The sequence below is a fragment of the Girardinichthys multiradiatus genome, chromosome 7 (genome assembly GCF_021462225.1).
Source record: "Girardinichthys multiradiatus isolate DD_20200921_A chromosome 7, DD_fGirMul_XY1, whole genome shotgun sequence".
In the NCBI taxonomy this organism is placed as follows: Eukaryota; Metazoa; Chordata; class Actinopteri; order Cyprinodontiformes; family Goodeidae; genus Girardinichthys; species Girardinichthys multiradiatus.
In genome coordinates, this window is record NC_061800.1 from 27,593,768 (window position 1) to 27,619,493 (window position 25,726).

The 25,726-nt window shown below is 41.7% G+C and overlaps 2 protein-coding genes across 10 annotated transcripts in view; one reads left to right on the plus strand and one right to left on the minus strand.

The window, feature by feature from the left end:
- The window catches only part of LOC124871246 (disintegrin and metalloproteinase domain-containing protein 23), a 32,745-nt gene extending 31,294 nt beyond the window's left edge, over positions 1-1,451 (minus strand). For 5 of the 8 annotated variants that reach the window (XR_007038982.1, XR_007038981.1, XM_047370396.1 and 2 more), the window contains exons 1-3: positions 1,183-1,450; positions 430-647; positions 50-126 (exon numbers count right to left, since the gene is read on the minus strand). Coding sequence is in view for 6 of the 8 variants with exons in the window: in XM_047370396.1 (XP_047226352.1) it covers positions 50-126; positions 430-647; positions 1,183-1,258 (371 nt within the window). In the remaining 2 variants the exon portion in view is untranslated. Of the gene's footprint in view, positions 1-49; positions 127-429; positions 648-1,182 lie in introns of all 8 variants that reach the window. The other 3 variants (XM_047370397.1, XM_047370401.1, XM_047370399.1) reach the window with 3 other exon arrangements.
- A 9,726-nt stretch (positions 1,452-11,177) lies between these two features.
- Positions 11,178-25,726, plus strand: part of cmklr2 (chemerin chemokine-like receptor 2) — a 32,100-nt gene continuing 17,551 nt past the window's right edge. Inside the window, exons 1-2 of one of the 2 annotated variants that reach the window (XM_047370874.1) lie at positions 11,178-12,890; positions 13,795-13,865. The gene's annotated coding sequence lies outside the window, so the exon portion shown is untranslated. The remainder of the gene's footprint in view (positions 12,891-13,794; positions 13,866-25,726) is intronic. The other variant, XM_047370872.1, reaches the window with a different exon arrangement.

The following is a 25,726-nucleotide window of genomic DNA, read 5'->3' on the forward strand; positions in this document are numbered from 1 at the left end:
AAAAAAAAAAATACATTTTTTTCATTGTTAAGCAAACAATTGCTCTTACTTGTTCAACGTCAGATCCAGAACAAATCTGGAACCAAATGCCTCTAACTGGAAACTGGCTTGGGAGAGGTGTACTGTCTGTAGATGACACAAAATATTAAGGTTATAGATAAGAAAAAAATTTATTTTAACATCCAAATCCAAATGTATTAATTCCTGTTAATTCAATTCCATTGAATTAAATGTTATTACACCCAATGGAAAATTAGACATTGAAGGAGCGCTCATTGCTTTTCTTTAATGTAAAGGACTACACAATGAATTAGGATGAGTTTCAGTGCTGTGGCTAAACACAGGTTCAACTAAAGCATAAAACTGGACCAAGAAAACCTCAAAGCCCTGCTAGTTTTTCAATACATTTTCTTCTCAGAGCAGTCTTACCTGGTCAGCAGCGGCCTGGTTCTTAGCCCGGGTGTTGAGGTCATGGTGGGTGCTCTCAGAGTCCTCGTTCAGGTAGTAGATCAGCCGTGAGGGGTAGGTGATAGCGTGCTCTGCTGCATGGTGTGTTGTGTTGTCTGTGGCAGGTGCTGCAGTCGCCTGTTGCTTCAGCAGTGCTGACACTGCGTCCCTCTCAACCTTGTCCTCTACTCCATGGGTAGCTGGATTTTCAAAGAAATAACAGATCTGACTGATCCAAACAACAAAGCTGCAATTCTCTGAGGAAAGTTTAAATTATTCATGGAATAAGGCTCACCTCCTTTAAAGTTAAATACGATTATTTTAAACACAGATACAAAATTGCTTCATTTGACTGCTTTTAATGGGCTTACAACCAAATTTAAAGAAATTTCCAAACAGTCTGAAATTGTGCCAAAAAGGGACTCCCTGTTACTGTTCATTCTTAGGTGGAAACCAATATTAATGCACAGCTAGAGGCTTTTTAGTGTCTGAACAAAAGGTGCTGTTGTCATGCTGTTTTTCATGCACCATCACGCTGGAGACGCCGCATATTAAATAGAATATTTCCCTGTGATTTTTTTAGGGAGATAAACGAGCACACGGTGCACCCTTAAACACAAACTTTCCCCAGACATAAAAATTATAGGGCGTATCCAAGGAGATAAGCGTGATAAATTAAATAAAGGTGTATAATATGTTATTTTTAAAACAGCAGCGGGCTGTTGCAATACGCACCGGATGAAGCCAGTGATAGATGGAGCCAAGGCGAGAGGATGCAGACGAGCGAAGTGGCGAGAAATATCAAATGCATGATTCATATTTGATTGCTAAAATAACCCAATATCATCATCACAACGACGCTGTTAATCGCTGGGGGCCCATCATCGTGGCGCGGGAGGGGACAGGCCGTATGGTCGGGGGGGTCTTTCTTCGTGGATCCATCCAGGAGACAACGGGCTCTGCTGCAGTAGTGGCTGAGGAGACCGAACAAGGGGGGGGAGGAGGAGGAGGAAGCCCAAAGAAGGCGGTGGCCAGGCAGATACACACTGTAGGTTGATGTACTGGATGCCAAGCAGCAGCAGTTCACTGATGTCCCTTATTATGACAGAACAAAGCGCTGGAGTGAGGGTTAACGATGAAAAACCGGTAAAAAAAAAAAAAAAAAGAATCCAAACTTTGATTTGTATACATTGATTAAAAGCAGGGGGTTTTCAAAGAACTACAAATTACAATAAAATAAGAGAAGCATTTCTGTCATTTATCATTTCTAAAGTTAGGGTGTTCAGGGACTTTTAATTCGTAATTCACAACGTTTTCCATGTTTAGAACAAAAAAAAGAGGCTGCTCTTCAAAATAGGAAAGACTAGAGAACGTGCTTTGGTGCAAAAGATGTGTATCAAGCCCAGAAGAAAACAGTAGACTTTGTCAAGGCACTGGCTGTAGCTGGTGAGAAAAAAATCAATGTCCACAACTAAATGAGTCCTTTTTCAACATGGGCTGAAAGGCCACTCAGCGAGGGGGAAGCCATATCTCCAAAAGTAACAGAAAAACCCCAGATCAAAGCTTGAGTTTTTGGAAGACAGGTCCTGTGGTGCGATTAAACTAAAGCAAGTAGCAACATCTTAAAACATCAAGAAGTTAAAGCTTGGACACAAATGCGTCTCATAATTGGACAATAACCACCAAGTTAGTTTCAAAGTGGCTTCAGAAAAACAGACTTGATGTTTTGGAGTAGGCATCACAAAGCCCTGATCTTAGTCCCATAGGAACTTTGTGGTCAAAGCTGAAAAAGTATGTGTGACAAGTTCCGTCAAGACATCTGGCCAGCGTCAAAGTGTTTTTTGGAAGCAGTTTGCCTGTTTTCCAAATAAAGGAATTGTTACTGGAAACAATTATTCTCAGAAGGAAAGGACACACAAACATTGTGTCATATTGGTTTTAATGGATTTGACCCACATGCAGAAAGCAATTCAGGAGACAAAGTTTTTTGGTGAAGAATTTATTTACAGTGTAGTGACGTGGGCAGGGAAACTGGAACCAGGGTCAAAAACTAAAGAATAATAATTCAGCCTTACTGGGATGATGGAATGATCCGCCAGAGGGTGGCGGAGCAGAGAGACCAAATAGTTGTTTACCCATGAGGTAGATGATGGTGGATAATGGTGTGCCAGAATGATAAGACGGTCCAGGGTTTTCAGAAGTTGGCGCAGTGGAAGGAGGAGGGTGGACAGGGTTCTTGAATGGTAATCCAAGGAGCAAAGAATTCAGGAGGCTGCCAACCGGTGAGGTCCAATGAAGTAACGAGTGGTTAGAGTCTTTGCTCATGGAGCTGGATAGCTTCTTTCCAGAAGTTGTTAATCCAGGCAGAGTTCCACACAACAAGGCAAGGTCAGGTTCTGGTAATCCTGCAAGGTAACAAAATTCAAATTAATAAAAGTTCAAGGCAAGAACAAGGCAAGGTAATGTGGCTTGAGCTGTACCACTAAGGGACAACACTCTGGCAGTGAGTTGCTGGCAGCCTCCTCCTAATATACTCCTCAGTAGGTAATCAAGGGAATGAAGAACACCTGTCACCTCTCCTCCAGGTTCCACGCCCTCTAGGGGCACAGTAAAGGCACCAAACAAACAGCACAGATCCTGACATTATGGAAATGTTTTTTACCAGGAAACAGATGAAGTTAAACTGAAGCACAAAACCAGATGGTCATCACACTATTGTGTAAATGTAACAGAAAACTTTCATTTCCTGTAGGATGCCCAGTCATCCTCTACAGACAGTAAAATAGGAAGTTACAAAACTGAAAAAAAACATTCCTCAAGGTTTCTGACAGCTGAAGGAGAGAATTGTTCAATCAAAGACAACAAATTTTAGGACTCTACTCATTAGTATGGTACTGAGTAACTGTTGGCTGGAGCAATTAGATGAGCCCTGCTCAGCAAATCTTCTTTACAGGATGAGTGTACTCTCCAGCATAGTCATCTCTGAATATAATATTACCTTCAGAGGAGACTGAATGAGAATAGTCAAGAGTGTGGAATGTTTTTCATTTAAATCTTGGTTAGTAGACTCCACAGATTCATCAGACTCCCGAGGAATGTAACAGCTCCCACAAGGAAACAAGTGGGTCTTCCTGAGTCACTGGCTATCTGATGGAATAAAAAAAATAGAAGAAGTTAACAGTAATGTCTTTCAGGAAGATCTTCAATGTTTAATGCCTGTTAATTTGAGTAGCAATGTAGTTCCCTCTAAATAAAGACCTGCTGAAATACATTATGTCGATTTTAAATCTCAGAGAACTGTTCAGTTCCACCTAAACAGACAGGCTGGGCAAGAATAGCATTTAACAGAGAAGCAGACAAGTGATCCATAGTAACTCTGGAGGAGATGCAGAGATACACAGCTCAGGTGAAACAATCTGTAGCCATAGAAAAATTCCATTTGCAGTTTCCCATAAACTGTGAAGGAGACACAGCAATGAGGAAGAATGTGTTCTGGTCAAATGGGTGGGAACTTACAGGAGTTGGACAATGAAACTGAAACACCTGTCATTTTAGTGTGGGATGTTTCATGGCTAAATTGGACCAGCCTGGTAGCCAGTCTTCATTGATTGCACATTGCACCAGTAAGAGCAGAGTGTGAAGGTTCAATTAGCAAGGTAAGAGCACAGTTTTGCACAAAATATTGAAATGCACACAACATTATGGGTGACATACCAGAGTTCAAAAGAGGACAAATTGTTGGTGCACGTCTTGCTGGCGCATCTGTGACCAAGACAGCAAGTCTTTGTGATGCATCAAGAGCCACAGTATCCAGGGTAATGTCAGCAAACCAGCAAGAAGGACGAACCACATCCAAGAGGATTAACTGTGGACGCAAGAGGAAGCTGTCTGAAAGGGATGTTCTGGTGCTAACCCGGATTGTATCCAAAAAACATAAAACCACGGCTGCCCAAATCATGGCAGAATTAAATGTGCACCTCAACTCTCCTGTTTCCACCAGAACTGTCTGTCGGGAGCTCCACAGGGTCAATATACACTGCCGGGCTGCTATAGCCAAACCTTTGGTCACTCATGCCAATGCCAAACGTTGGTTTCAATGGTGCAAGGAGTGCAAATCTTGGGCTGTGGACAATGTGAAACATGTATTGTTCTCTGATGAGTCCACCTTTACTGTTTTCCCCTCATCTGGGAGAGTTACGGTGTGGCGAAGCCCCAAAGAAGCGTACCACCCAGACTGTTGCATGTCCAGATTGAAGCATGGTGTGGATCAGTGATGGTTTGGGCTGCCATATCATGGCATTCCCTTGGCCCAATACTTGTGCTAGATAGGCGCGTCACTGCCAAGGACTACCGAACCATTCTTGAGGACCATGTGCATCCAATGGTTCAAACATTGTATCCTGAAGGCGGTGCCGTGTATCAGGATGACAATGCACCAATACACACAGCAAGACTGGTGAAAGATTGGTTTGATGAACATGAAAGTGAAGATGAACATCTCCCATGGCCTGCATAGTCACCAGATCTAAATATTATTGAGCCACTTTGGGATGTTTTGGAGGAGCGAGTCAGGAAACGATTTCGTCCACCAGCATCACGTAGTGACCTGGTCACTATCCTGCAAGAAGAATGGCTTAAAATCCCTCTGACCACTGTGCAGGACTTGTACAGGTCCTTCTCAAAATATTAGCATATTGTGATAAAGTTCATTATTTTCCATATTGTCATGATGAAAATTTAACATTCATATATTTTAAATTCATTGCACACTAACTGAAATATTTCAGGTCTTTAATTGTCTTAATACGGATGATTTTGGCATACAGCTCATGAAAACCCAAAATTCCTATCTCACAAAATTAGCATATCATTAAAAGGGTCTCTAAATGAGCTATGAACCTAATCATCTGAATCAACGAGTTAACTCTAAACATCTGCAAAAGATTCCTGAGGCCTTTAAAACTCCCAGCCTGGTTCATCACTCAAAACCCCAATCATGGGTAAGACTGCCGACCTGACTGCTGTCCAGAAGGCCACTACTGACACCCTCAAGCAAGAGGGTAAGACACAGAAATAAATTTCAGAACAAATAGGCTGTTCCCAGAGTGCTGTATCAAGGCACCTCAGTGGGAAGTCTGTGGGAAGGAAAAAGTGTGGCAGAAAACGCTGCACAACGAGAAGAGGTGACCGGACCCTGAGGAAGATTGTGGAGACGGGCCGATTCCAGACCTTGGGGGACCTGCGGAAGCAGTGGACTGAGTCTGGAGTAGAAACATCCAGAGCCACCGTGCACAGGCGTGTGCAGGAAATGGGCTACAGGTGCTGCATTCCCCAGGTCAAGCCACTTTTGAACCAGAAACAGCGGCAGAAGCGCCTGACCTGGGCTACAGAGAAGCAGCACTGGACTGTTGCTCAGTGGTCCAAAGTACTTTTTTCGGATGAAAGCAAATTCTGCATGTCATTCAGAAATCAAGGTGCCAGAGTCTGGAGGAAGACTGGGGAGAAGGAAATGCCAAAATGCCAGAAGTCCAGTGTCAAGTACCCACAGTCTGTGATGGTCTGGGGTGCCTTGTCAGCTGCTGGTGTTGGTCCACTGTGTTTTATCAAGGGCAGGGTCAATGCAGCTAGCTATCAGGAGATTTTGGAGCACTTCATGCTTCCATCTGCTGAAAAGCTTTATGGAGATGAAGATTTCATTTTTCAGCATGACCTGGCACCTGCTCACAGTGCCAAAACCACTGGTAAATGGTTTACTGACCATGGTATCACTGTGCTCAATTGGCCTGCCAACTCTCCTGACCTGTACCCCATAGAGAATCTGTGGGATATTGTGAAGAGAACGTTAAGAGACTCAAGACCCAACACTCTGGATGAGCTAAAGGCCGCTATCGAAGCATCCTGGGCCTCCATAAGACTTCAGCAGTGCCACAGGCTGATTGCCTCCATGCCACGCCGCATTGAAGCAGTCATTTCTGCAAAAGGATTCCCGACCAAGTATTGAGTGCATAACTGTACATGATTATTTGAAGGTTGACGTTTTTTGTATTAAAAACACTTTTATTTTATTGGTCGGATGAAATATGCTAATTTTGTGAGATAGGAATTTTGGGTTTTCATGAGCTGTATGCCAAAATCATCCGTATTAAGACAATAAAAGACCTGAAATATTTCAGTTAGTGTGCAATGAATCTAAAATATATGAATGTTAAATTTTCATCATGACATTATGGAAAATAATGAACTTTATCACAATATGCTAATATTTTGAGAAGGACCTGTATATGTCATTCCCAAGACAAATCGACGCTGTATTGGCCGCAAAAGGAGGCCCTACACCATACTAGTAAATTATTGTGGTCTAAAACCAGGTGTTTCAGTTTCATTGTCCAACCCCTGTATCTTCTTGGCCTACATTCTTGTGTGCTGCGGGGATGCTTTTCCTTAGCAGGAATGGGCAGGAAGCTGGCCAGAGTTGATGGAATGAATAGAATAGAAATATTTTTTATTTTCCTTTAGTTGGGAATTTTAGGTGTATCAGCATTAAAGAGACAAATGGAAGTATGTAGATTAAAAAATTCCAAACGCCAAATTTACAAATTTAAAAAGGGTAATGCAGGGCAATGTTGTAGGAAAGTGTCACGATGTGGTTTTGGGTCGGACCAAAGTGCAGACAAGAGCTCGGCAGGATCATCTTTGAAATTCAAAGATTTATTTACAAGGTCAAAAACGTAGCAATATCACTGCAGGTTTCCCAAGGCAAGGCTTGGCAAAAAACAAAGCATAATCATGGACACGAACGAGGTGTGACGAACACAACGAACCAGCACTGAACAAAGACACAAAACCAACTTATATACTGTGAGATAACAAAGGCAGATAATCGACGGAACAGGGAACAGGTGTGACAAGGAGGCAGGGAAGCAGAAGGGACAGGTGAAAGAAATACAAAGGCTGAGGATGGGCAAAGTAACTAATAAACAATAAACAGAAACACAAACCAAGCAAACCTATAGACAAAGATAAATAATCAAATGGGGAATAAGAAAACTAGAATAATCATGACTAAAGTAAACAGAGAAACTAGAGGGAACATAGGAACAACAAGAACAACCTAAGAACAAACAAAGAACCTATAAAGAAAACCTGAATACAAAAGTAAACAAACCTAACTGGAAAGGAAACAGAAAATAAACTAGTAAACAAGAAGAGTGCAAAGGAACAAATAAAACACAATTAACCACAAAGATACTAAAGAGAAATAAAACTAGAGAATCCAGGGAAGACCAAGAACTATAATAATTACAATAATAATAATAATATACCATACAAAGTAATAAGAAAACAACCATAAAAGAACTTAAGTAGTAAACACTAGGAGGGGGAAGAGGGAGAAAAGAAAAACATGATACAGAAACCAAAATAGAAAAATCTAGGCAAAAGGTAAACAAACATAAAGCCACAAACAGAGTCCAAAAATGTCACTCCGTGACAGAAAGTCTGTGGTAGGCTGAGAAAGACTTGACAACAGCAGGAAAATAACCCCAAACAAACAGACCAGGCTACGATGGACTGGTTTAGATCAATACTTGTTAATATGTTAGAAGGGCTTAATCAAAGTCCAGCCCCTAAATCCAATTTAGAATCTGTGGCAAGTTTTCAAAATCTATGTCTGCAGACAGTATCAATTCAAGCTGGTACTGGCACACCCTAAAAGACTTGCAGCTGCAATTGCAGCAAAAAGGGGTTTTATAATTTAATGACTCGGCGGGGCTGAATAAATATGTATGCGATATTTTCAGTAAAAAAGCATTTATCACTTACTTTCCACATTACATTTAGGCACCACTATTGTTAGTTAAACATAAAATCCCATTAAAATACATTGAACTATGTGGCTGGAATGTGGAAAACGGCGTAATCGAGAGTAATAAGAACAACTGGATGATTTGAAAATCTGTTCAAACACAACTGCAGCACTTAGTCAAGAAGTATAGAGCCATTCATCAAAGCTGGAATGGCTTTCCAACTTAAAGGACTCCACAGAAAGACCCCAGGTCTGATTTACCAGGCTTAACAAAAAGATCTGGTTGCATCTTGGTGCTGAATATCCAGCTCGGGGAAGCCTGGCCAATGTTAGGAGAACATTTTTAGGTCAGATATTTGTTTGGCCGAAGCATGTTTGGTAGGATTGGGAACCAGGATTGTGAAAGGCCTCGAAATGATTCCCTCTGCAATAAACTAAAGTGCAAGCTGAAATGATTAATCATTTTCTTGAAAGCTTGCAAAAGGGAGTAAAATTAAACAAAATTCATCGGTCTGCCAAATTCTAAAAGAGTTTATATTACGGAAAAAACTAAATAGTCTTACTTGGCCAGGAATGTGTACACAGAAATAATTTTAAGGCATTTAACAAAAACGAGTAGAAAAACACACAACCTGCAGGAAACAGCCACAGCTTAAACACACATTTTGTCTTTCTCTTGGAACACTGTGACACTCCTGCAGAAATATTACAGCCCCCAACAGATTCACCACTATAACCACACAGATTCACCACCATAACCCCACAGATTCACCACCATAACCACACATTCACCACTATAACCCCATAGATTCACCACCATAACCACACAGATTCACCACCATAACCCCACAGATTCACCACTATAACCACACATTCACCACCATAACCCCACAGATTCACCACCATAACCACACATTCACCACCATAACCACACAGATTCACCACCATAACCCCACAGATTCACCACCATAACCACACATTCACCACTATAACCCCACAGATTCACCACCATAACCACACAGATTCACCACCATAACCCCACAGATTCACCACCATAACCACACATTCACCACTATAACCCCACAGATTCACCACCATAACCACACATTCACCACCATAACCCCACAGATTCACCACCATAACCACACATTCACCACCATAACCCCACAGATTCACCACCATAACCACACAGATTCACCACCATAACCCACAGATTCACCACCATAACCATACAGATTCACCACCATAACCACACATTCACCACCATAACCCCACAGATTCACCACCATAACCCCACAGATTCACCACCATAACCATACAGATTCACCACCATAACCCCACAGATTCACCACCATAACCACACAGATTCACCACCATAACCACACAGATTCACCACCATAACCCCACAGATTCACCACCATAACCCCACAGATTCACCACCATAACCCCACAGATTCACCACCATAACCCCACAGATTCACCACCATAACCACACAGATTCACCACCATAACCACACATTCACCACCATAACCCCACAGATTCACCACCATAACCCCACAGATTCACCACTATAACCACACATTCACCACCATAACCACACAGATTCACCACTATAACCCCACAGATTCACCACCATAACCACACATTCACCACCATAACCCCACAGATTCACCACCATAACCACACAGATTCACCACCATAACCCCACAGATTCACCACCATAACCACACATTCACCACCATAACCACACAGATTCACCACCATAACCCCACAGATTCACCACCATAACCCCACAGATTCACCACCATAACCCCACAGATTCACCACCATAACCATACAGATTCACCACCATAACCCCACAGATTCACCACCATAACCCCACAGATTCACCACCATAACCACACAGATTCACCACCATAACCCCACAGATTCACCACCATAACCCCACAGATTCACCACTATAACCACACATTCACCACCATAACCACACAGATTCACCACTATAACCCCACAGATTCACCACCATAACCCCACAGATTCACCACTATAACCACACATTCACCACCATAACCACACAGATTCACCACTATAACCCCACAGATTCACCACCATAACCCCACAGATTCACCACTATAACCACACATTCACCACCATAACCACACAGATTCACCACTATAACCCCACAGATTCACCACCATAACCACACATTCACCACCATAACCCCACAGATTCACCACCATAACCACACAGATTCACCACCATAACCATACAGATTCACCACCATAACCCCACAGATTCACCACCATAACCACACAGATTCACCACCATAACCACACAGATTCACCACTATCACACAGATTCACCACCATAACCCCACAGATTCACCACCATAACCCCACAGATTCACCACTATAACCCCTCAGATTCACCGCCATAACCACACATTCACCACCATAACCCCCCAGATTCACCACCATAACCCCACAGATTCACCACCATAACCCCACAGATTCACCACCATAACCCCACAGATTCACCACCATAACCACACATTCACCACCATAACCCCACAGATTCACCACCATAACCCCACAGATTCACCACCATAACCCCACAGATTCACCACCATAACCACACAAACACTCACAGATGATGTACAATGTCGCATCAGTGTGTGAAATCTGTTATGTAACGTCTCTCTGGAGAAAATGACCCCTCATCTCCATTATCTCAGCTTGTTTGGAAGCTGGAGTTTGGGTGTGCACCATTTAAAGAAGGTCATTAAACAGATGCACAATGAATCTGTGTTCAATGTAGGAGCTGTTAAATTTCAGAAAATAACGATGAAGAACTTTTGCCTTGTGCATGCTTCTTATTTTCTAATTTTATCAAATTTAAAACCTGAATTCAGACTAGTTTATGCCATACTGTAGCTGCCATACACTCATTTTGCAGACTTATACACTGATTAATAGAAGTATTCATACCCCCCTTTAAATTTCCCTACACGTTCTCACATTAGAAGCACAAACTTCAAAGTATTTTATTAGGAGTTTGTGGAGTATGTGGCAGATGAAAACAATGTGAAGACATAAACAACAACGTTGAAGATGGAGGAAAAAAATCTAAGTTTTCACATTTTTTTCAATACATAAAAATCTGAAAAGTGTTGCGTGGATTTGAATTCAGCCCTCTGAAACACTGAGTAGAACCAGCTGTCGATACCGCTGCAAATGTTTTGGAGTTTATCAAAAGACTGAAATTATTGCTTGGACTTCTGTGAAAACATCTGAAGCTCAGTCACACTGGATGTAAAGTATCTGTTATTATACATTTTCAACCCTTGCCCCAGATTCCCAATAGGGTTTGGACTTTGACTGGGCCATCCTAACACATAAACATCCTTTAATCTGAACCACTCCATTGTAGCTCTGGCTTTATGTTTAGGGTTGTTCTCCCTTGCATCATTTCCATGAATGCCACTTTGGCCCAGTCTCTTAACGTTTGTTAAAGCACTGACTTTAACTGAGGCAAGTGGAGCTTGCAGTGCTTTGGGTGTTGTTCTGGGATATTCTGTGACCTCCTGGATGAATTGTCGATATGCTCTTCGAGTAATTTTGGTAGGCCTGCTTCTCCCATTCCATGTTTTCTCCATTCATGGATATTGGCTGTCATCGTAGTTTTGTTGAGACCCAAAGAAATGGCTTTGCAATCCTTTCCAGAATGGCCGAAGTCAACAAGTTTATTTCTCATCTAGTCATGATTAGCCTACTTCATGTCGCCAGACAGGGTTCATTTAATTGATAAGTAATCATTCCCAACAGTGGAACTCAGCTTTCTAAAAAAAAAAACAACAAAAAAACGTGGTTAATCACAGTTAATTCATAATTGAACAAGAGGCCGTTAAGCTTTTATAAAAATAAAAAAAAATCTTTGTCTGATATTAACATTTAGCCGATGATCTGAAACATTAAGCCTAATGAAAACAGAATAAATCTGTAAAGGGGAGCAAACCATAGCACTACATGTGAGGGCTGATTGATTTTAAAGCAGACAAACGAACAGCAATCAGCATAATAAAAGCTAGCCTGTCCCAAACTTAGGCATTCAGAAGGGACCGGCTGTTAAATAAGCCAACAAGCAGGAGAAATAAGCAGTAGTCAATACGCAATTGACCTAGGCGCTCATAAAACGAAGCAAAACAATAATAAAAAAAAACAGTTTTTAAAGCTCTTCTGGGTCCTGCAATAAGAGGAAAACCGTGCGGTCATAGAGTACTCAGCAGAAGAAACGTGTGGCCACAGCTCTGCTGAATGAAAGCCGCTTTCATTCCGTGCGGCTGACCAATAACTTTTCTCCTGTTTGAAGTCTCTGTTTTTGTTTTTTTGGAAAATATTTTGGACGCGTCAGCCAGAGCAGGCATAGGGAGGCACACCCACAGCTCATCACAATCCCCTCGGCAAGCAGCGGCAGGCTTTGGTCTGGAGGGGCTCCCAGAATACTTCACATGCAGGCGACAGGGAGTTTGTAAAGCCGACAGAAAGAAGCCATACAGACGAGGCTCGGCTGAAGAAAAACCTGCTGCTGGAGATCTGATCCCAAAAGAGCCGGAGAAACAGGGAGTTCTTCACTTTTAGGGTAAGCGTTGTAAACTCTCCGCCTGAAATCCTGCTGGAAAACGCTCCTATTAGTATGCCGACAGTGTGTATGTGGCACTGACTGTACTGAAAACCCTTACTTTATTCTGTTAAACGTAATATTGGCTTTAAATCAACACTTTTGTCCGAGCTACCGCACCCTGTTGGGGGTCAGACGCCTCGGAGCTCCTCCGGTCCTTGGTCCAAATGAAGCGATCATACTCTATCTAAAGACTCTTAAAGGAACGACTCTCATACAGTTTCAAACTTTTAGCTCTTTTTAATCTAAGTTAAGGCAGAGGAATGATTACAGAGATCAGCGCTGAGGCTCCTGTCTCGGACCATCACCGTCTGTTAGAGGATGACGAAGAGCCTCGATAGAAGGTCACATCTAGTTTTTATATCTGGTACTTCAATGCAATGGATGTGCTCTCTCTCAGTGATAATCAGTAGACTATGTGTCACCATTGTGGTGTCTATCTGTTAGATTGTGTAGTAGCGGGTGTCCATCCTTAATCTAAGTGTGCTGTGGCTTTCTAATCAAACCAGTTATACCGGCTGCTCCACTATCAACCCCAGTGCCCCAGCTTCAGGTCATTTATGACAAACCTTGGGCCATTTATCCTTGTACTGTATGTTTATGAGCATTCTTATCCTATTGTAACAAAAGGAAAACATTAGAACTTATATTTTATTTCACTATAGCATAAATGGGAAAAACAGCTATGAGCATATTAATTAAGGTTATTCCTAACATCCCCCCTGATGAGGTGTCATTTGAAGGCACCTCACTAATTTAGATCAGTTAACCCCCTAGGCACTGGGTAGTGGACCACCTGCAACTGGGTACCCACCCCCCGAAACAATAATTCAACCCTGTATGTGTGTGTTAAACCTATATATAGGTCCATCTTCTCTGCCCCCTGAGCGACATCCATCCCCAAGCGTCTTTTGGCAGGTTCAGCTACCTGAAAAGGTTAGTCTTAAAATGTAATATAAAATCATATGTTCATACCGGGCAGATTACGCCCAATTGTAGGTAGATTTTAATTCGATGGACAGTGATTGCAATTCATTTACGGCCTTCGTTAGAGATCCATCAGGTGCTGTAATTTTTTGGAATAAAAGGACAACAAGCCTCTCCACTATGGAGTTAAATTTGTCTGAATATTATTCAATCAAACAAAAAACTAATCTCAATCAAAAAAATAATATTCAATCAAAAAAAAAAACTAATCTCAATTAAAAAATATTAAGTTGTGATCAAAACTTTCAGAGTTTTTTCTCACGAAGAGAAAAAAGTTATTTGCAAAACATAAACTTTTATTTGCGCATGTCAAAAATATTTGGTCATGAGTCTCGCTTTTTTGGTTTTGACGCTCTCTGTTTTTGGTTGAACTCAACGAATTTTGAGTTCTGGAAACATGAACATCCTGGGCGGGGCCTAAAGACGAACGCTGTAAGACGTTTCCCTATTGGTTAGCGCTGACTAAAGCAGCAGACTCTGATCCCCCGCATCTCTGAACTTCTGCTCAAACTGCAGGGCTTGCAGCGTCGCTTCAATGAGGAGACATCAACTCTACAGAAGAAAACTGCGGTCAAGTGAGCCGACAGTCAGAAATACGCGGTGACGTCAGCCGACACCAGCTCTCTCTTAAAGATTAACGTTGCGCATACAAGGCGCATTACAGTAATGGAGCAGAAAGGATCCCGATCCTGGCAACGGTTGAGAAAATAAGAGGAAAACAGAAAAGGAACCTTCAGAACATTTATATTAATTACATTTTTACAACTTTCACATTCATGTTTTATGTAAAAGAATAAATATTTTATATTTTACTGTACAATTTTGGAGAAATATCTTGTCAAAATACCTCAAAATGCTCAACCATTATATGCATTTGTCCCTCTTTCAGGAATTTATTTCTCCAAAACCATGAGAGGTGACAACACAATCTCTTCAGATTATATTAGAGGGTCATCTGTATTATAACCAGAATTAGTATTTCATAATTTCACTGTAGGTTTCTGGAGAAATACACAACTACCCCAACAAAGTACCACAAACGCTTCTTTTTGGTGTGGTTGATGAGGTCCTGTGGGAAGTGGTCTGGACAGCTTAAAGTGCAAGAGCATCCAGATCTCCTCTGACCTCTCCTGGACCGGAAACGCCCCTCGCCTGTTGAAGAAGGTACAACAACAGCTCTTCTTCATCTCCTCAGCTGCTGACAGATGTCTGCAGGGCCACGGTGGAAAGCACTCTGTGTCTCAGCATGACAGTGTGGTGAGGGAACTGCACAAGAGAGGAAGTATCACGGGTTGTGAGGACAACACACAGGATTATGGGATGCCATCTGCCCGACATGGACTCTGTTTTATACTACACTTGGGGTAGTTGTGTATTTCTCCAAACCTTTACAGTAAAATTATGAAATACTAATTCTGGTTATAGCGTAGATGACCCTCTGATAAAATCTGAAGAGATTGTGTTGTCACCTCTCTTGGTTTTGGAGAAATAAATTCCTGAAAGTGGGACAAATGCATACAGGTCCTTCTCAAAATATTAGCATATTGTGATAAAGTTCATTATTTTCCATAATGTCATGATGAAAATTTAACATTCATATATTTTAGATTCATTGCACACTAACTGAAATATTTCAGGTCTTTTATTGTCTTAATACGGATGATTTTGGCATACAGCTCATGAAAACCCAAAATTCCTATCTCACAAAATTAGCATATCATTAAAAGGGTCTCTAAACGAGCTATGAACCTAATCATCTGAATCAACGAGTTAACTCTAAACACCTGCAAAAGATTCCTGAGGCCTTTAAAACTCCCAGCCTGGTTCATCACTCAAAACCCCAATCATGGGTAAGACTGCTGACCTGACTGCTGTCCAGAAGGCCACTATTGACACCCTGAAGCAAGAGGGTAAGACACAGAAAGAAATTTCTGAACGAATAGGCTGTTCCCAGAGTGCTGTATCAAGGCACCTCAGTGGGAAGTCTGTGGGAAGGAAAAAGTGTGACAGAAAACGCTGCACAACAAGAAGAGGTGACCGGACCCTGAGGAAGATTGTGGAGAAGGGCCGATTCCAGACCTTGGGGGACCTGCGGAAGCAGTGGACTGAGTCTGGAGTAGAAACATCCAGAGCCACCGTGCACAGGCGTGTGCAGGAAATGGGCTACAGGTGCCGCATTCCCCAGGTCAAGCCACTTTTGAACCAGAAACAGCGGCAGAAGCGCCTGACCTGGGCTACAGAGAAGCAGCACTGGACTGTTGCTCAGTGGTCCAAAGTACTTTTTTCGGATGAAAGCCAATTCTGCATGTCATTCAGAAATCAAGGTGCCAGAGTCTGGAGGAAGACTGGGTAGAAGGAAATGCCAAAATGCCAGAAGTCCAGTGTCAAGTACCCACAGTCAGTGATGGTCTGGGGTGCCGTGTCAGCTGCTGGTGTTGGTCCACTGTGTTTTATCAAGGGCAGGGTCAATGCAGCTAGCTATCAGGAGATTTTGGAGCACTTCATGCTTCCATCTGCTGAAAAGCTTTATGGAGATGAAGATTTCATTTTTCAGCACGACCTGGCACCTGCTCACAGTGCCAAAACCACTGGTAAATGGTTTACTGACCATGGTATCACTGTGCTCAATTGGCCTGCCAACTCTCCTGACCTGAACCCCATAGAGAATCTGTGGGATATTGTGAAGAGAACGTTGAGAGACTCAAGACCCAACACTCTGGATGAGCTAAAGGCCGCTATCGAAGCATCCTGGGCCTCCATAAGACCTCAGCAGTGCCACAGGCTGATTGCCTCCATGCCACGCCGCATTGAAGCAGTAATTTCTGCCAAAGGATTCCCAACCAAGTATTGAGTGCATAACTGTACATGATTATTTGAAGGTTGACGTTTTTTGTATTAAAAACACTTTTCTTTTATTGGTCGGATGAAATATGCTAATTTTGCGAGATAGGAATTTGGGGTTTTCATGAGCTGTATGCCAAAATCATCCGTATTAAGACAATAAAAGACCTGAAATATTTCAGTTAGTGTGTAATGAATCTAAAATATATGAATGTTAAATTTTCATCATGACATTAAGGAAAATAATTAACTTTCTCACAATATGCTAATATTTTGAGAAGGACCTGTATAATGGTTGAGCATTTTGAGGTATTTTGACAAGATATTTCTCCAAAACTGTGCAGTAAAATATAAAATATTTATTCTTTTACATAAAACATGAATGTGAAAGTTGTAAAAATGTAATTAATATAAATGTTCTGAAGGTTACTTTTCTGTTTTCCTCTTATTTTCTCAACCGTTGCCAGGATCGGATCCTTTCTGCTCCATTACCGTAAAGCACCTTGTATGCGCAACGCTAATCTTTAAGAGAGAGCTGGTGTCGGCTGACGTCACCGCATATTTCTGACTGTCGGCTCACTTGACCGCAGTTTTCTTCTGTAGAGTTGATGTCTCCTCACTGAAGCGACGCTGCAAGCCCTGCAGTTTGAGCAGAAGTTCAGAGATGCGGGGGATCAGAGTCTACGGCTTTAGTCAGCGCTAACCAATAGGGAAACGTCTTACAGCGTTCGTCTTTAGGCCCCGCCCAGGATGTTCATGTTTCCAGAACTCAAAATTCGTTGAGTTCAACCAAAAACAGAGAGCGTCAAAACCAAAAAAGCGAGACTCGTAACCAAAGATTTTTGACATGCGCAAATAAAAGTTTATGTTTTGCAAATAACTTTTTTCTCTTTGTGAGAAAAAACTTTGAAAGTTTTGATCACAACTTAATATTTTTTTATTGAATATTATTTTTTTTGATTGAGATTAGTTTTTTGTGTGATTGAATAATATTGAGACAAATTTAACTCCATACTCCACAAACACCACACAACCTTCTTCTTAGGAGGATAATATCCAAAGCTTTTCTATTTTGATAAGAAATAATTTCAACATCCTGTTTACACAGCCTTCAGCTGTCTCCTGTTTTGCCTTGGTGTCATTTAAAAGATTAGAATCGGTTCTAACAGGAAGCAGTTTGTATTCTAGCAGACATATCAAATTCAAAAACACATTTTCTGAAACGTTCCCCCTGACGAAGTAGGCCAATTGGTGTCAGGGCGGCCTGGAGGGAGAGGGAAACTAGGGTACATGAGAGAGAATTTAAGTACACCCTTTCATCAAACTTTTTGACAGGTGGGTGGGACTTCCGGTGAGGGCGGGATTTCCGGTGGGGGTCATATGGGCGCCATGTGGTTGCCACGTGGGCAGGAGGTCACGTGGTCAAGCAGGTGGTGTGTCCAAGGGGGGCGTAACAGTGGATGCTGATTGGTTGTCGTCATTAGGGGCAATACCTTAAATGAGTCAATTAAAACACAGGGGTGTCTTTGTTATAAATAGAACAAGACAAATATGGTATTATCGGAAACTGTTTGGCATCAGCACCAATTAAAAATAGAGGGGGTGTGTTTGTAAGCATCGTTAAACCTTGAATAACCCAATGAAAACAATAGGGCGTGCCTTAGTGTTTACTTTAAATACAGAGATAAAACTCTGCACTTTACATGCAGCATTCGTTGGAAAAAAAAGGACACCCGTTCAACAATGGCTAGAGTTAAGAGAGTTTATCGTCAAGCGGAGGAGAAACGCAACGCGTGCCAAGATGATGATGATGAACAAGCAACTGCATCATATACTTCCTCAACGGAGATACCTATCGGAATTCCCGTCGTGACATACTCTACCGATGATGAGGATCCAAAATCAACTTCAACAACCATGGTTGAAAATCAGACCTCGGTTCGGCCAAGAGGTATGTCAGTTCTGTGCGAAACCCCAGTGACCGTCTACCAGTATTCATCCCGTGAATTGAATGCTCCTAAGAAATCAACATACTACATCTGCAGGGTACAAAGACCCCCGTTCAAGACTCTGCAGGAAGAATGGTCTTTGGAGCCATATGGCCTGGTTGGCAGCTGGGGTTATATTTTCATGTATGAAATAGGAGAGCTTTGCCTGTATCAATTGGATCAAGACGAGGTATTTAATGGATCACTGGCTCTGTGTACACTCACCCACAGCGACTGGGCTGTGTTAAAGCTTGCAATCCCGCACCTTAATGATAGCCCTGAAACAGTCTCAAGGCAGGAGAGGGAGAAAGAAGAAGAAGAAGAAGAAAATGAACTGTCTCCTCGACCTGTAAAACGGGTGAGAATGTTTCATATACCATCCGATGTTGAAATAGCTGAGAGAGAACCTCTCTTTAGCGCATTGTGGGGGTCAAAAACCACAGCAAATGGCCGCTGGTCTTTTCGGGCAAGCAGACGCAGGAACAACCGGACGAGTCCCTCAGATCTGTTTGTGTTGGAGGCTTTCAATCAGGACTGCGGCGTATTCAAGACAATGCTGGCTCTGCCGTTTGAAGCTTGGGCAGAGAAGATGAGTGAAATTGGACATCGTCTTTCCGACCTTTTCCAAAAGTCACGAAGTTGGATCGATGTCATGTCAGTGAAAAAAACGCTGACGTTTCCTGTTTTACGTTTAGAACGAACCCTCTTCTGAGGACACGCCCCTTCCTATGATATATATACGGGGGGATAACTGCAAGCTCACAGACACTGAGAATCGTATCATGAGAATGAGTGGACCGACACCATACAGGGATCTCTACAACCACCGAGCAGAGATCCACTTCTCTCCTGAGCACGATGAAAGCTTCAACATTGGACCATATCATCCGCCTTCCCCTGACCTCTTCTCACCATCCACCTCAACATCCTCATTCTCAGAAAACCACTACAGTCCTGCATCACCTACAGGATACAACATGAAATATCTACCGCTTTCTCCAGACCTCTGCTCACCATCACCGCTATTCATGGCTGAGTCTGTAGACGCGAATGTCCTGCCTGAAGACATGAAGGTGGTCGTGGAGGAGGAGGTAGCCACTGGCTACTCACCCTCTACCGAAGCCCCTACACAAACCCTGGGACCGATGGAGGACCCTCAGCCTTCAGCAGAGGATGAGAGTAACCAGGAGGACGAAATTGACGGTTGGTTCTCAACCACCGGTTGAGTATCGGTGAAAACAGCGATACTTCATTTATTCAACATAACCTCTTTGAACTATCTCAGAGAAACCTGCTATGGATGTATAACGAACCACCCAAGCCAGCGTCAACACCATTGCCTGGAGGTACTAGGGGAGGATTATTACCAAGTCAACTTTCAACGCATCGTACGACGACTCGTAACCCCCAAACTCATTCCTGCTATTCAGAATCTTCTGGTACTTCGAAGCATACAAGCGGATGACTTCAGAGTGAAGACGATTGCCAAGACGGTTTTATATGAACTGAAATCGGTACAAGCCATCCACAGTGCAATAGCGCACGTTTATGATCGCATGGTCGATGAGAAACATCTCAAACAACTTAACTCTGTTTCAGAGTGCTATGGACTGACAAACTGATCTCACATGTTTGATGACTTGTTGTTGTATCATTTTTTTTTTTTTTTTTTTTTAGTATTCCAGTACTTTAATTAATCTGCATTATATGATTTTTCTTCTTTTTTCTTTTTACTATTAAATACAATTAAAGTAGGAACATAGTAACCTTTCCCAAAAGTGTTGTTTAAAAGCTAGTAGTGTTTGAATTCATCTGCATTTTATCTGATTTTGTTTTTCTGGTTGTTTTTTTGTTTATATTAAATAAATAAATAAAAAATAAGGATAAATCTACCCTCCTGTGTGTTTTTTCTCATTATTTAACAAGTAATCGGCAGAGATGGCAGGAAGATGGCTGATGAAGAAAGTATATTATAGCCCTTCAAATCCGGGAAGTTTTGGGGGTGTAGATAGGCTGAGGAGGGTTATGCAAGATGAAACGGGAAAGAAGGTTGCGGTTGAAAAAGTTAAAGATTTTTTATCAGGAGAAGATACCTATACTCTACATAAACCTGCAAGAATAAAGTTTCCGAGAAACAGAGTTTTTGTCACCAGACCATTGAGGCAGTTCCAGGCTGATCTCTGTGACATGCAAGCTCTGGCCATGGAAAATGATGGTTATAATTATTTATTAACAGTCATTTACATCTTTTCAAAAAGGGCGTATGTACGAGTTTTGAAGAGGAAAACAGCCGCTGAGGTGGTAAAGGCATTTGAATCAGTTTTTACAGAAAGTCAGATCCCCAAAAAACTTCAGACTGATGCAGGTAAAGAATTTTTTAACAAGAAATTTAAAGTTTTAATGGAGAAACACGGTATTGAACATTTTGCCACAGCGAGTGAAGCAAAAGCTTCAGTGGTCGAGAGATTTAACCGCACATTAAAAACAAGGATGTGGAGATATTTTACAGCTAACAATACCCGGCGGTACGTCGATGTACTGCAAAACCTAGCTAGAAGCTACAACCATTCCTACCACTCCAGCATTAAAATGAGCCCTATGGAAGTGACCCCAGAAAATGCCTTTCAAGTGTTTCAGAATCTGTATGATGTCAAGTCCAACAGATATTGCAAGGACTCAGTGACAACGTTTAAACAAGGGGATCTTGTCAGAATATCCAAGGTCCGTGGAGTGTTTGACAAAAAATACGAACAGAGTTTTACGGATGAAGTGTTTACAGTCTATGACCGGATACCCCGTTCTCCTCCTGTATACAAACTCAAAGATTTGGATGGAGAACCTATCGAGGGTTCCTTTTACGCTGAGGAACTTCAAAAAGTAAAAATATTTAACGACAAGATGTATCAAGTGGAAAAAATATTAAAACGACGTACGGTCAAGGGAGTCAAACAGGTTTTTGTAAGCTGGAAAAACTGGCCTGAGAAATTCAACAGTTGGATCAAGTTTGATGAACTTCGAAACGTATAAAAAAGGTTTGCACTAAACCTCACAGTTGACACAGCATCATGAACCGTCAGGTAGAGGATGATGGCTTTTACGTTACTCTTCCATCTAATGCTAGCATGGAAGTGTTTAAAAATAATACCAGTTCAAGTTTCCGTGTAAATTTAGCTCAACATATTGATTTAGAAGGCCAATGGATGGTTGCATTAGCCGAGATTTCATATCCTCATACATGGCATAATTTACCGGATTATGATGCCTACTTTGAATGGAGGAAGGTTGGTGATGTGGAGATCAATACGCAAAGGATCAGAAGTGGCTACTATAACAGCGTTGTTCAACTCGAGACAGAGATGGAAATGTTTTTCAAAAAATTGAAATCGGGTTTACGCATTAAATTCAGCAAAGTTCAAAAGAGATTTGCATTTCAAGCAAATAGTCCGTATGAAATACGCTTCTTCAGCACTCTAGCTTATATGATGGGCGTGAAACCAGGGGAATGGATTCATGTTTCTGAACCAAAACTGGCTCCTTTTCCGGCGGATATAAAGGCTGGTTTCTATCACCTATACTGTTACAGCGACGTGGTCAGCCCACAAATAGTAGGCAACACTTTTGCACCTTTACTGCGGACCGTCAAAGTACAAGGCACATTCAGTGATATGATTACTCAGACGTTTAACCCCGCCCACTACCTTCCAGTCTCCAGAAGACATATTGAAAATATCAATATAGAAATTAAATCGGACCAAAACGTTCCTGTAAATTTCGTCTATGGAAAGACCGTCATAAGACTACACTTCAGACCGGTGATATCACAACGTAGCCTGGGATAAATTTTATTTGTATAAACTATTCCAGAGATATGTATATAACCTCTAAGATTGATTGGTTATCATTCATATTACGCTGGTCATTCAACACTGCATCAAGCAGGCAAGAGAGAACATGGCACATCTAAGTCTGAGACGTGATCCAAATCGCTTTGTAAATTACTATGTAAGTCAATCAGGCGGTAATCTGCCAGGGTTTTATGGGGCCCCGGTCATGTACGGACACGGAATTGGATCATTATTTTCAAAATTATTCCGCTTCGTATCCCCTCTGGTTAAAAAAGGATTTGCAATTGCAAAACCCCATCTTAAAACGGCTGCATCAAATATCGCTTCGGATGTCATCGGTAGAGCCGTGAGTAAAATGAGTGGTTCTACACACATCGACGGTCAAGAAGGTTCAGGAATTATGGTTTTATCCAAAAGACCCAGAACAAGACCCCCTGGTGATCGTTTAAGGACGGTTAAAAAACAACGACAAACGCGAAAAAGGAGATCAGTCGCAGCTGACAAACGAAGAGGAAGGAAGTCATCCGCAAGTTTTGATATATTTAAATAATGGCTCTTTTACATAACAAATCATCAGAGTGCACGCTGGCAGAGTTGGACTTATTTTCTGCCCCGATGACGCAGCTATCGATCGAAGATAAAATTTACACCGAGATCCAGCCTTTATCAGCAATCATTGATGGAGGGCCGATCGAGTTTTTCATTCCGGGAGACGGAGAAAAGTATCTGGATCTCAACGATACGCTGTTGCATCTCAGAGTGAAAATTACTAACGAGAATGGAACAAACCTGCCAGATGATGCACCTGTAGGGCTCATCAACTACCCGTTAAACACCATCTTCAGTCAGTGTGACGTCACTCTCGGAGATCGAATGATTTCACAATCCAGCGCTACACATCCATATAGAGCCATGATTGAGACATTGTTAAACTTTTCTGAGGATTCTTTAAAAACCCAGTTTAGCTCCGGTCTTTTTTATAAAGACACTGCAGGTGCTCTGAACTCTATTGTTACAACTAACGGCCCTAACCAAGGTCTTAACAGCAGAGCAGGCTTTACGGCAAATTCCAGGGAGGTACATCTCCTAGGCCCCCTGCATGCCGACATATTTTTCTGCGAGAGACTTCTTTTAAACTCTGTTGACCTTAAAATTAAACTTACAAGAGCCAATGATGCCTTTTGTCTCATGGCCGCAAGCGACTCCACTTACAAACTCAGGATATTAGGAGCATCTCTTTTTATCAAAAAAGTTACTGTCTCTCCAGCTGTACGACTGGGGCACGCTTCAGCTTTAATGAAAGCAAATGCTCTGTATCCACTTTCACGTGTGAATGTAAAAACATATTCCATCCCTGAAAATTCAAGGGTATGCAACCAAGAGAATCTTTTCTTAGGCATCTTTCCCAAGTATGTGGTGATTGCGTTACTGGATCATGACGCTTTTACAGGAACACGCAATCTCAATCCGTTTGACTTTAATCATTTTGATATGGAATATTTAGCTTTGTGTAAGGATGGCAGACAAATTCCTGCTAAAGCCTTCCAGCCAAATTTTAACCAAGGTCATTCAGTGAGAGAGTATTACAACTTGTTTACGGCTACAGGACGACATCTAATAGATCTTCCACTGAGTATAACACGTCAGGAATCTAATCAAGGATACTCTCTATTCACATTTAATCTTAACCCGGGTGAGGACACAGATGCTCTATCTCCAGTTTCCAGTGGGAATTTAAGATTGGAAATGCGCTTCAGAAACCCGTTGCCATATACCACCACGCTGATCATCTACGCTTGTTATGATTCTATTTTAGAGATTGATTCAAAGAGGCGTGTGCTGGTGGATTATTATTAATCTAATCAGGCATGAATAATCATGAAATTGAGAGCCTGATGCGTCATCTGCTGGGAGATTTGTTTTGCGGTGTGTGGCCGTGCGACCAGCTGCCGCTGCTAGCTGACAAATTCCCAGGGCCGGCCTACTTTATCGTGAATACACATCCTTCACACATGCCTGGGGAACACTGGCTAGCTCTGACATTGGATGAGAATGGTCAATCCAGCTTTTTTGACTCTTATGGATTCTCTCCGGATTTCGAGTTCTACCCGTCAAGCATCGTAACATTTTTAGAAGACAGATCCTCAAAAATATTGTATCATAATAATCAGCTTCAAAACACTCTGTCCACTGTGTGCGGTCACCATTGCATTTTTTATCTATGTCATAGAGCGTGCGGATTATCAATGCAGCAAGTGTTGTCGAAATACACCGGAGATGTGATTAAGAATGATTTAATGGTATCTAACTTTGTGAAAAAATATCAGAAATGTGTCATTAATCAAAGTTGTACATTTTATACTCACGGAACATGCTCTTTGGAGATGTTTCTGGATTGTTATGGAATTTAAAATGTCTTTTTTTTTTTTTTTTCATTGTTTGTTTTTTTTTCTTCTTATGATTTAATATTTGTGTAATGATATCATATGTTAGTGTGTGAAGTAGAGAACGAGGTTAGACTTGAAAAATATAATCAATAAATATTTTATTGAATAAAAGAAATAGACTACATGTTTCATTTTTCTTATAACGGTTTATGGTGAAAATGTAATCCATCGGGGTGGTAGTGTCGTCTTACGAAGAGACCTTTTTGATCTCCCATCAGCATTTTTTGGATCTTCCAGCTCAGATCTCGACCAGTAGGGAGAATGAGTTATCTGCCTTCTTCTTTTTCTTCTCTGCTTAACGCTGGGGGGTGTACCCCCATTTTCAATCGATGTACCCTCTGTTTTGAAATGTCTATATTCTTCACGAGCATAAGGGTTAATGACTGAAGATATAGGTATGTTTACCTCTGACAAGGTGTGTAGAAAGTCAGACCATCCTCGGGTTTGTGATGCTCCAGATTTTTTAAACGGAAGCATGAGATTTTTCAACAAATCAATCATGTGGGACCCCTTTATAATATTTCCGTTAAATACAAATTCACCTCGCGAAGTCCAACTCTCACTTCTTTCGGATAATTTCTTCAAAATGTACTCGGCATTTTTACGATTGTGTTTAGGAAGGCTTTTCAGTACTTCCGTAAGAACCTGATCCTTAGGGGCCTCGTCCTGCCCTGGGCCTTGTTTTTCTT